At 39.4% G+C, this 12,801-nt stretch overlaps 1 protein-coding gene across 10 annotated transcripts in view; it reads left to right on the forward strand.

Moving 5' to 3' along the window:
* The window catches only part of TLE1 (TLE family member 1, transcriptional corepressor), a 309,424-nt gene that overhangs the window by 148,868 nt on the left and 147,755 nt on the right, over positions 1-12,801 (forward strand). For 6 of the 10 annotated variants that reach the window (XM_030193702.1, XM_030193707.1, XM_030193703.1 and 3 more), the window contains 2 exons: positions 7,069-7,273; positions 8,068-8,084. In XM_030193702.1, coding sequence (XP_030049562.1) covers positions 7,069-7,273; positions 8,068-8,084 — 222 coding nt within the window. The remainder of the gene's footprint in view (positions 1-7,068; positions 7,274-8,067; positions 8,085-12,801) is intronic. The other 4 variants (XM_030193704.1, XM_030193708.1, XM_030193706.1 and 1 more) reach the window with 1 other exon arrangement.

Raw genomic sequence — 12,801 nt, forward strand, 5'->3', positions numbered from 1 at the left:
TGAAGATCTGCTGGATTCTCTTAAAGGGATCCTGTAAATAAGAAAAAGAACCCCCCCCCCCCCCACAAAGAATCAAATTCTTATCAAATACAAGAAATAAAAATATGAAAGTTTGTAAAGGTGATTGATACATTTTAAGGTTGAGAAGTATAAACTTATCTGATAGTTGTTCTGGTTCTGGGATATTTGTGTTAATCCTGTTAAAGAGAATGAAAATACATCTATAAATATTTATAAGCACACATAGAAAATTTAAGTTCAAATATTTGAAAAAGAAAAACATATTGTTAAGTTACTGAGAGATTAAATACTTACCTGATTGAGTTACTGAAAAGAAAAAAAAAATTACGTTAACCTTTGAGTTTGATTTTTATAAGATGAAATAGTAAATTTGGTTATATTTCTCTCACTTTTTTTTTTTTGAGGGAAGGAGAAACTTAATTCCATGTATTTTCTCCCCTTCCCCTTGGCAAGTCAGACTACAAACGATAATTTCAAATATCTTGAGGGCACACACCAATACACCAAGGGTTTCAGGAGGTGGGGTGTTACAATACTTTGCCCCAAGGGTCTTCAGGGGTCCCTGTAATGTTTTTATGTGGCAGCATTGAGATCTGGCAAAATAAGGATCGAATGGCCCTGATATTAAGATGAGCGTTGGTTTTATTAGTTTGTAAGATACAAGCACTTGTGAGTAGCTAAGTAATTTAGCCACAGTTTGCTGAGGATATGGTGCCTCTGGGCCCGGGCGCTGAGAAGGGTTTTACTTCAAAAGCACACTCAAAAGTCAAGGCCCAGGAAAATAGGCAGCCAACCCTTCAAAAATTGAGACCTATCGGGACCCTCTGAGTCCTTGGGTAAACCAAGAATCTGTATGTTACTCTGCCATATCTAGTTGTTCATATCCTTGAAGCTTCGATCCAAAAGCCATAGGGCCTTAATCTGATGACGCACCTCACTTAACTGGTTAGCCTATGCCTGCACCCAGTCTTCCAACACAGCTGTTCGCAGCAGGGATGACTGCCAACTGTGATTTAATGTCAGATACACCCTCCATAAATGTTTCCATAGAATCTTTATTTTTCATTCTGCAAATCTTTAACTTGTAAAAGGTTTTTCCATAAGCGCCCCCAGAGTAGGCTCTGGGCCCTTAACGGCTGCTGGCTTTTGCAGCAAGTGAAGCTCCAGCTTAGAACACTTTGACCCCTTGGGTCAGAGCAGAGGAAATGTCCAACTTAGTCGGCTTAGACTAAGCCATGGGTGAGGCACGCACACAACCAGCAGGACTTGTCAAATCCCTACCGGTAAGATGATTCGGAAACAATACTGAGTTTGGAGGAGCTGTTGACTCAGGCATCCATCTTAGGCTGTGCTCACCAGCGCCCCTAAGATGAAGACTATATCTGAATTCAAGCAACCTTTGGTCAAGTACATAGGATTTCTTGGGGAGAGGAAGGGATAGTAGCTGGTATGGATGGGCAGACTGGATAGGCCATATGGTCTTTACTTCATTTTTTTCTAGATTTTTAAGCACATGCATTCAGGTAAATGTAAGTTATAGTTTTAAATCATACTCAATTACCCTCCAAAGTAATGTGCAACCTAGTGCTATAGCAATGCACTGTGATATTAATGTGCACATCCTGCTTTAAGTGACAGCTTGCAGAAATGTTAACGAAAATATTGTACATGCCTGCTTTAGCAATATCTCCATTCATCCAGCAGTAGTCTGTTTCATGGCGTGACCATAGGTTAGGAAACAATTCAATGAACATAAGCATTTTCTAATTTACCAAGTCTTCACTGAATGTAATTTAAAACATTCTGAGTATGTTGCCTAGTAAGTCCTTATTTTTTAAATTTTAGTTTTGTTTGCTTATTGAAATATACTTTTGCAAATGAGGAATTTAAGGTTTACACTAAACAAGAGTTACATTGAAGGGTAGGAAAAAAATGCAAATCCTGCAGCTGGTTTAGATCTTGTGGGCATCATGAATGAAGACATTTGACTGAGTGCTTTCATCATTCATTAAAACTCTGGAACAGGTTTAGGGTGTCTCATTTGCTTAGGTAAAGGGCATGTATATAGTACATAGTCTTGTTCTGTATATTTTATATGCTCCATTACTTTCTAAGTCACTTCTGTACTTAGCCAACTTCACTTCTCCAATTTTGATCCAGGTCTTCTTGGCATGGCCTTAAGTATTCATACCAAAGACAAAATTCAGCAGACCTGCATATGGTCTTTGAAAAGGGGAACTCCCTGTAGTTTGTTTCAAAATCTGCTGGCTGCCAATGCTGTGGGGAATCTTTTTACACATGGAAAATCACTTTGAAAATTGTCCACGAAAAGTATATGACTGTAAATTTACATCAATTCAGCATTACATGGCTTGGAAGTGTTTGAAACACGTGTCTTTCTCCTTTCCTCCCTGCTGTGGTCTTCTGGCATTGAATTTAGAAGACTTAGGTGTTTCTCTCTTTGTACCCCCTTGTAGAGCATAATATGAAAATATTTACATAGGAATTGACTGAGTAGATTAGAACCTTTTGTTTTTAAGGTTTATTGTTGACTGCTGCAGCTGTTTAGTTTGAATATAAAATGTTCATACCTTTCCCATTTAAAAACAAAATGCTTTTATGCAGGTTGTGCACTGAGTGGTCAGGTTAAGGGCATCTTAATAAAAGAATCTAGCAGTGCAAACTAGTACCAAGTAAACAATTTATATCAATAGTCCAATGTGTTCACTTTGCAGTGAAATTAATCAAAGGATCTGTGCTTAGCTTATTTTTTTGTTCGAGGGAAAACTCAAGTGGTTGGCTGGTAGAATCTCAATGGTTCAAACAATTCTTTTGTATACTTGTATGCACAGGTTATTAAATATCTTGAGAAGAACCAGATATTTATCCACTTTAATGAATTTACTCTTAAAATTAAAGGTTCAGGGTCAGAGCTTTGACTGGATGAAGTTACTATGGTTTTATGCCTCCCCCTTCCCCTAACCACCTTTGGCAAAAAGCTTATTGGACATTTTGGAAATATATTAGCGATGAAGCATCTACAAAGGCTTCGTTGTTAAAATGAGTAGAACACCAGTTTTGGCTTTCAAGGCTTTGTAGTTTTTTTTATTGTGGTTTACTGAAGCTCTCTGTCTTGGAAAATGGGGGTGGGGGTAGCCATAAGAGAAAATAGACCAGAAGAACAAAAATAAGCATACAGAAGATCAGAGGGATTAGAATAATGGGAAAAGTTGAAAGAAAAGGCATTTTGACATGTGAGACCCTAGTAATTTTAAGGATCTAATGGTATCTTTGTAGCACTTGATGATACTTTTAAAATGTGTTGGAAATAACTTTTACAAAAGCAATCACTTGAGCACTTTTCAACACTTAAGAGTAGCATAAGATTTTTTTGTTTGTTTGTATCCGATCCAGCCAGCTTCTAGCTCTGGCATAACTCTTGTTCTCATCTTCTTGTGCTGTTCTGTCTGTCCCCACTCTCCTGACTGCTATGCAGTCCTGTCTCCAGATCCTTCCATCAACCAGGATGACAGCAGCACTTAGTGCATCTGCCACCTCTTAATTAGTATGATGGGGTATTCATACGTCCTCTGTAAGAACAAAGAGGGAAGAAAGTTAAGCTGGTTGAAAGGCAGCAAGGGAAAGAGGCCTGGAAACTGAGCAGGTAGGCCTTGGGTGGAGCACTGGGAAAAGGAGGGGCACTGGAAAATTGGAAAGAGGAGCAGTAGGAAGTTACTGAAGCACACATGGATCACTGTTGGAGGAGAAACCAAGTTCTGGGAGTCTGGCTTCTTGAAAGAGGGAAATGGACTTGGTGCCTTATATACCATCTGAGAAGCAGGTATGTCTGTCAGTGTATATAGCTGGAGTGTCTGTGTATTCAGCAATGGGCCTCATGAACAGAAATCCATGTGTGTGTATGTAGATTTGACAAATATTTTAGTATACCATATGCTCATCAAAATCTGTGGGTCTCTTCTGCAACTGTGACTTCATGTCCAAAAAACAGTGCTTTAAAATCATATGTGCTAGCTAATAGGTAAAACCATTTTTATTTAATCCCCCCCCTCCTTGAAGTGGGTTGCATCTTGAGGTCAGGCAGCCTCCATTTGGCCTGTGGGCCGCATGTTGGATGTTCCTCGTTTACAGTGAGTATTCAAAGGGAGCTAGGTGCTGGTTTTGGCATGCTCAATTTCACTAAAAGGAGCATGCAGGATGCAAGGAGGAAGAGAGATCAGGGCAGGGAACACGGCAGCGCCAGAGACCGGTGCTGGACAAGGCTTCAGCTGGCAGGATTTGGGGACCCCCCCACCAGCAAAACCAGGGGCCCAGGTGAAATTTGTGGGGGCCTAGGCCCCTGTGGCCCCACCTAGCTACACCTCTGGGATATAGTACTTTTAGATTGGCTTTGAATTGGGATATCAAAGTAGCTTTTACATAACCCCTCCTTCTCTAGGCATATTCCTTTTTTGTGCTTCCAGGGGGATTTCAGCTGATTGGGACATAACTTTTGTTTGCCTATGGCACCAGGGCCCTTTATTTGTAGCCAGCTACACAGGATTGCCCCTCTGTTTTATATCCCTCCGATTTCAGCACAGGCATTGGAAGAGCAGACCTTGCCCAGTGGCCACAACCTGCTGCACTTTGCTTTAGAGTCCTACTAGCCTAGTTTCAATTGGGTCTGTAGATGTCGCCATTGAGTAGGGGGGCTGAGATTTCCCTGTTGGAGCCATAAAATGCTGCCAAGCAGCTTCCACAGCTGCAGCTGGATGTTATATTTTTATTCTATGCCTAGGGAAAACACAAATCTGCATTGTGATACACAGCATCTACCCCTGAGGCTAGCTTCATTGCATAGTCTTTTAAGTAGATATAATTACTCCCACACCATCACCTAGATGGAAGTTACATTGTAGTTATAGGCTTGTTTTAACTTTGCTGTGATAATTTTTCTTCTTGAACGTTTCTTGATTTTAGTCAATTTTTTAAGACTATTGGCACGCACCCTGTGGTTAGCACCATTTTTTTGTACCCTCTCCCCATCAGCTTGTTCTGAGACTGCAGTGGTACTGCTGAGCAGTGCAAAGGCTTACTTCATAGTAACATAGTAGATGACGGCAGAAAAAGACCTGCACGGTCCATCCAGTCTGCCCAACAAGATAAACTCATATGTGCTACTTTATGTGTATACCTGACTTTGATTTGTATCTGCCATTTTCAGGGCACAGACTGTAGAAGTCTGCCCAGCACTAGCCCCGCCTCCCACCACTGGCTCTGCCACCCAAGCTCGGTTAAGCTTCTGAGGATCCATTCCTTCTGCACAGGATTCCTTTCAAATCTGTTCTCTCTCCCGAAGGCCTTTGTATATATATTTTTTTATTGGTCATGTCTGTATATTTCTTTCCCTTGGTCTCCTAGAGCTGAAAATAAAGGACCAGGTATGATCCTGTTCTGGGCGGGTCCCATGTATAACACCTCAAATTTTTTCTTTCATTGTCCAAGTGCATATTTCTTATTTAATTATTTTTTTTTGTTTTACTATTTTGGAAAGTAATCATCTTCTGAACAAAGCTGTTTGAATGATGTTGGAGCACTTTTGAAAGGGCAGTCTTAAAAATAACACTGGAGGCCAACTGAGTTTGTTTTGGTGAAAAAAAAATATGCCAAAAATCTGTATTTGGCCTTGTTTTGGTATTGGCTGAAAATACAGTGCATTTCAGCTGAAACCAGAATTTTGGGGAGGCTCCTTGTGTTCAGGCACTACAATCTTGTGAGATTGCCGCTGGAAATAGCAGCCATTTTGACAATGGAGATGGCATGGGCAGAAGTGAATGAGGATTGCTCCTGCCATGAATGGCCACTAGACCACCAGGGGTTGTATGGTAGGCCCAGGTGGAGTCGGGGGTGGCTTCTTTTTTGGGACGGGGGGGGGGGGGGGTCTATTCTCATTTTGGCACAAGGAGGAGCCCAACATCCAGTTTATGGTTTAGGCTTTGGCTGCAGATTCAATTTCAGCTGAAACAGGGAAAACATTTTTTTGGTTGCCCTCTGTTAACACTTTAAAATGAGTACTCTAGCTTTTTAGTGTAGATGTGTCCACATATCAGGCTTTCAGACGTCTGCATTACACTGGAGGAAGCAAAAGGTTTGATTTTTAATTACAGAGAGAAAAGTGAATTGGGAGGGGGCGGGAGTAGAAGGAAAGTTCCTTTTCTTTTTTTGGCACTATATTTCTGCTTCTTTGTAATCCTCTGGCCTTTTTTCTACTGATATGGACACTGTGGTTAATTACCACAGTGTGATTTTGCTTATGCCTGCATAACTACTTTTTTTTCCCCCTTTCTTTAATTTGAAACACTGGACACACATCCTTGTGCACTGCAGGTAATAATGGTAATTGGTGCTCCGATGGACCTCCTTTCTGAGCACATTTCTTATGGCAGGTATCTAGTTTTTAATTAAGTGCTAATGAGCCTGCCAGCTGGACTGTGAGGCATCTGCCAACTGCTTCAGTGTTCTGTTTCACTGTCGCCAAGCCCTTAAAAGGTGACAGGGCAGACATTAAAGTGTCTTTTGAGGAGATGGGAAGGTGAATGTATGCATAATTTAATTATGATGATCCAAAATGATGGCTGCCCATTTTATATATTATCTGGGATTCTGTATGTTTTTTCCCCCTCCCCCCTAGTGAAGGAAACTTTTGTTTTTGCACTTTTTCTATTGGTGAGGGAGAAGGGAGCAGGGCTGGTGTTACTGTATTTTTGAATAGATATGCCCAACAGACATCATTGATAAATTGACTTGATTTTGATGGGGAGGGAGTAAATCTTGTGAATTTTGCAGTAAATAGTAGTTGAGGGTTAGAATTTGTAGTAATGGACTTGGCTTTTAAACTTAAAATAGACTTAAATAGTTTATAAATGATCATGAATTTTGGCTGTTCTAAGGTTTTTCTTTCTTTCTCTCCCTCCCTCTCTTCTCCCCTGTTCTTTTTCCCCCCATCTTCCTTCTCTCCACCGTTATCCTCTGTCCTGTGAATACCAACAGCAGCAGCAGTTGCAAGCTCAACACCTTTCTCATGGCCATGGACCTCCAGTTCCTCTTACGCCACATCCGTCAGGTCTGCAGCCCCCAGGGATCCCGCCACTTGGAAGCACTGCTGGCCTTCTTGCCCTCTCTAATGTTTTGGGTGGGCAGTCTCACTTGACAATAAAAGATGACAAGAAGCACCATGATTCTGATCACCACAGAGGTGAGAGGCAGAGCAAGCCTGATTAGGACTTTTATCACAGCTGGTCCTTATCTGTGAGTTGCTGCACATTGTTCTGTGTCTAAAGAGACAAAACTGCCTATACTAGAACGCACCGTTACAACTTGCCAATGAATATACCAAGTATTCATAATCACAGTAATGGAGAGAGTTCACTATAAATCTCGAGTGGTTGTAATACTTAATGTGAAGCAAAACGGGTGTCTGGAAGTCAGTAGATTTGTTAAACTTTTTTTTGACACCTTGGCAAGAACATAGTGTAACAATTGTGGCCTGCAACATGTTGTGGAATACTGTGAACTTCTTAATCAGGCAATTGTTCACACAACACACGTTGGTATTCAAAGCAATGACATTTAACCTTGAAGTTCTTAATTTTTGTTTTTCTGAGTTCATACAATATCTCTGTTACAGTTCAGGTTTAATAGGCATAAATTCTACAGTTTCCAACAAGAATAGACAGAATTGCACTTGAGTTTTAAAAGTAATTTATTCTGTCGCAAAATAGAAAATTAGTCTTATGTATGGTTAAGCTGTAAATTAAATTGTGTTTACAAATTACTGTAAGTTCCCCCCCCCACCCCCCACCCCCCCAGTAAATCACTGTATTAGGAATGTGCAATGATTTATATAAATAAAAGCCATTTTAAAACTTTTTGTGGCTTGTGTTCTAATTTTTTCCTCCCTTTTTTTTTTCTTTTTTTGTTTTTATTTTTAATCTTGCCTCTCCCGGAAACGGGGCTTATCTGTGCATTTCTTGGTTACTGCGGGAGCAGAGAGAGAACCAGGAACAGTAAGTACTACCTACTGCTATAACATTCTTCCTTCATAGCCATGAATAAAACCTTCATTGCCATGAATAAAACCTTCATTTTTGCTCCTGCTTCCTTCTCCCCTCCTAGACCAACTTATTCTTCATTCACTGTAATCATAACTTCAAGAGGAAAAAGCCTCAGAATTTGAGAGTGAGGACACCACATCACACCGCTCAACTTTTATTCACATCACAGGCATAAAAAAAACACCTGAGAATATTATTTCTTTTATCTCTGAAGAGAGAGAGGTATAACAGACTAAAATCTACTGCTAAGATTTAAAGATTCCCTGAAGCAGTGGAATGAACACCACAAAAAGCTAGCTTTCATTTGTTATCAGATAAGCAGATTCTCACCTTTTTTTTTCTTATAAAAAGATTTGAAAAATGTGAAATAATTTGATATAAAGTTTATCCTGAAAGGATTCTGTCTATAAAAACATTATAGTCTCAGGACGTTTTTTAATGCCTTTGATGTGAAAAAAATGAGATGGTGGTGTTCTCGCTCACAAAAAAAACTGAGGCCTTTTCCTTCTGTGAGTTATCATTACGTGGGAATTAAGGGAGCTACTAATGCAATTTTTGGTGGAGTTTTTTTCCCCCTATTGTTAATGTGATTAGATTTCTTCCATCCCTCTATTAGCTACAATCATAACTTCAAGACCATATGCTTACCTATATATTTTTCTTTCTCTATGCTGTCTTGTGGTGTTCGGAAGATTACAATGAGAATTCTAAAAGCTCTTTTGACCCTGATCAGCTTTGACAAGTGGTGCCCTGTTTACTGAGTCGCACTGTAGGGTGCGCTAACATTTTTAGCTAACTCTAGAGACACCCATATATTCCTGTGGGTGTCTTTACTGTTGGCGTGCACTAAAAATGCTAGCGCACCTTAGTAAACAGGGCCCCTCTTTTTTCAGGAATCTCCTACATTGACTTTGTTGACTGGTCTCCCTTTGCAATGCAAACTGTAATTATGTATTGACTCTGAAAGTTAGATCACTTTGCCTCACATTCTAAAAAGGGTGCTAAATATTGGGTTTGCAGGGTCTTTTACTAAAGCTTTGCTCAATTTATCTGCAGCATGGCCCGTTTTATTCCTATGGACCCTGCTGCAGATAACTCAAGCTAAGCTTTAGTAAAAGACCCCCTACGTTAGGTGCCAAAATGCAGACTTAGGTTAGTATTGTGTAACGGCAACTGTGTGCAGTATTGCCATTATAGAATTGGTGCTTAGCTTCCAAATTTTTGGTGTCTAGTACCCTTTACTGAATCAAATGCTTGGGTAAAGAGTATTCACTAAATCATGTCACCTTGCAAGGAAGACTGCAAAATGATCTCTTTTAGGTACATGGGTTTTACAGAAATCTCTTCAGAAGGGTCTCAAATTGAGATTTGTCTTAAATATCCTGTCACCCTTCCCTACCCTCGCCCTTAGCATGCACTTCTGTGTACATGCTCTTTTCCTGTAGAGAGGCACATTTTAATTTACACCCGCACAACACATCAAGTTAAGTAGATTTTATCTTTTTTTTAAAGAGGGTTTAATAGGGCGTGATGAAATGCAGCTTTTGATGCAGAGTTCTGTGGTGTCTGTGGGTTTTTAAAATTACATCTATTTTCACCTCAAAGCTACATGTTTTTGTATGTTTGTGTGTGTGTATATTATATGCACACACAACTATTTGTAATCATACTGTAGACCTTTAAAAAAAAAAAAACAAATTCTGATTCTCTTTTCTATGTTTAATGACCCATACCAGAAATGTAGGGGCCCTTCAGTAATGGTGTTAAGTGTTAACAAGTGCATAAAATGGAGAAAAAGGCTTGCCATAATTATTATTATTAATTTTTTTTTTTTTAAGGAGGGGGATGTATCCTATGGAGACTGTGCATGAAAGGCTTAACCAGATAGCACACACTAACTGGTTAAAGCTGAGTTAACACAGGGAGCAATTAGTTTCTCCTAAACAGGAGGTGATAAGTACTCTGCATTAATTTTTTTGCAAGTCTCACAGGCTAATGGAAAAATTAGCATGGAACCTGCAAAACGAAAAGTCTTTTTAGGGTTCCTCAGGAAATGGGCTTAGCATGCAGGGAAGTGCCACATTAGCACATGCTAAGCCCATTTTTTTTTTTAGCACATCTTAGTAAAAGGGCCCCATAGGCTGCTTCATTATGAACATAAAACTATGCAAGGGGAACTTGAATAAAATTGATTTGGGTTGGGATTTTCTTCAGATACTGCTTTCCCATGCTTGGGTGTGGTGTTGGTACTCTTCCATGCTAGTTTACACTGTATGATCTTTAAGATGATTACGTATATGCAGGACTACTCTACCCACAAAGGAGGTGAGATGCTTTGCATTATGTTCAAAAATAATATAAAGGTCTGACCAGATTTAGTGGTGGGGTAAATGACCACAAAATTTCAGTTTTGCTTTTTTCTTTTTCTGTGGATGGAAGTGGTGGGGGCAATGTCTTGCACAAAAATGCTGTACTCAGGAAAAATGGTCTTAATATACTTAAAACGAAGCAGTATAGACAGTATAGAATTTGTCTCCATGTATATGGTGGAGTGCAGTTGTGGGAATTTTTAACAGCTTGTTGCATATTTAAGAGCTTTGGCCTAGTCTCTCTGAAACAAACAGCTTCTACTAGTTCTTTTTATTAATTTTCATCTTTCTTTTTATGGTTGCTTCCTAGAGGTGACTGTTTATAGGTAGGTAGAAAGATTTTAATTTATTTTTACGATAATTAGGCTAGGAATAAAAAAAAGCCAATTTGTTGTCAGTCACAGCAAAATTGGAGTGTTTCCATGTGGCTTTTCATTCTTAAGGGGGGAATGGTGCTTACAATTTTTGAAAATTCCTCCTGCTTAGCTGCTGTCATCATTTTGAAAGTGTATACGAGAAATTTTCTGTGCCACTTTTCTAGTAAACTTGTAGAGATACTTGATAGTGATGTGCATTTGTTAGCATGCACTATGGTGCCTTAATTTAGTGCATGCAAAATCTATTTAATACACATTACCCTAAAATTTGTGTATTCAATTTGTGTGCCTTAAAAATTTTCTAATTCACTTTAATATTTTTTTTATTAAACACGGTTTGTGAAATTGAAATAGAAACAAAATTGAGAATATTTCTGACAAAATCTGAAAGTTTTTGTTTTTTTCTTGCTGTAGATATTTCTAATATTAGAGGGAAAATGTGCTTGTTAGCAGATGATAGTTTGCCAAGTCCAGCCTGCCTAGAATTTTCTAAGTTGCTTGCCTGTACCAGAATAGAAGGGTAACCAGCTACAAAAGTGGTTAGTGTCACCCAACATAAAGCATTTCCATGGTTAGTGTCACCCAACAAAAAGCATTTCCACAGTTGGCTTGAAAAGCCTAGAAAACATTTCTGGGGTGTATGGGACTTCTTGCATAGCTGTGATACATTCCTCCTCTGAAATCCTGTTTTGGCGTAGTTGCTTCCCTATAGTAGTTTTCTACCGTGAACAGCAGGATAATCAACCACACCCCTTTTACTTTTTTTTTTGAGTTTTTCTGTTAACCAATATGCTTACCTAGTTAGAAATTTTCACTCAAGTACAGCCACACAACTGGGACTCTGTAGTAAAGGGAAAAAAAATATGAGGAACAGTTGACAGACGGCAGGAAGTAAATGTGTTTTTTTTTGGGGGGGGGGGGAGGGTCCCCTGAGGAACATTTTATCACTCTTTTAAGGAGACAACCTGAGATAGCAAGTAGGCCCTAAGGAGATGGAGGTCAATTTGATTTTATTATTTAGAATCCACCCTTATCCAGGGTGAAGAACAATGATACGTACATTAAAAACAGACAATAATAAATACATAAATAGTGGTTAAATGTCCAACCAAAACAGTTCATAGGCCAATAAATAGCCAGGACAAAATCAACAGAATTCTAGCTTTCCTGGCTCATGATAACCAAACTTAGCAAATGGACCTTCAGCTGACGTTTAAGTGCAACCAACCAGACTTCCTTTTTTATTCTTAAAATTAGACTTTGTACCTTGGAAAACAGAGTGATCAAACTTACTGTTGCATTGGGAATCTGTCTAAACACACCACATCTTTGCAAATGTCTTCATTGGAGGCCATTCTAAGATGGTCAGTGAATGCAGTCCATGACTAGAATAGATTGGTAGCAAACAAAAGTGGGAAGTGGACCAATGAGTCTAGAGACTGGGACAGATGGGTCAAAAAGAGAAATTTTATTACAGAATTGACACAGATCTGTGTTTCAGCCACAGGCCTGCCTCAGGAGTCTCTGTAGTATGTGCGATTCTGTGTAAGTGCCACAGGAAAAAAAAGGGTTTTTGACAAAGACCTTGAAACTGATAGTTTAAAAATCACAGTAGCATGCCGCACAGCTCTATATACGGAGCCAAATGAGCTATGAAAGATGTAGACAGTATTCATGTAGATGAGGAATACACATTCATGATCTTACATTTGGTTCATTAGTGCACCTTAAGACTTAAAGGCAATTCTAGAAACTGTTCTCTAAAGTAAGGTTTATATAGAGCTTACATGCATGATTGGGGCAAGTAATTGGCAGTTTTTACTCGTAAGCCAAGGTGCTAATGGAGTGGTTCCCAAACCTGGTCCTGGAGACACCCCAGCCAGTCAGGTTTTCAGGATATCCACAATGAATATTCATGAGAGA

The sequence above is a fragment of the Microcaecilia unicolor genome, chromosome 2 (assembly GCF_901765095.1).
Source record: "Microcaecilia unicolor chromosome 2, aMicUni1.1, whole genome shotgun sequence".
NCBI classification, from domain to species: Eukaryota; Metazoa; Chordata; class Amphibia; order Gymnophiona; family Siphonopidae; genus Microcaecilia; species Microcaecilia unicolor.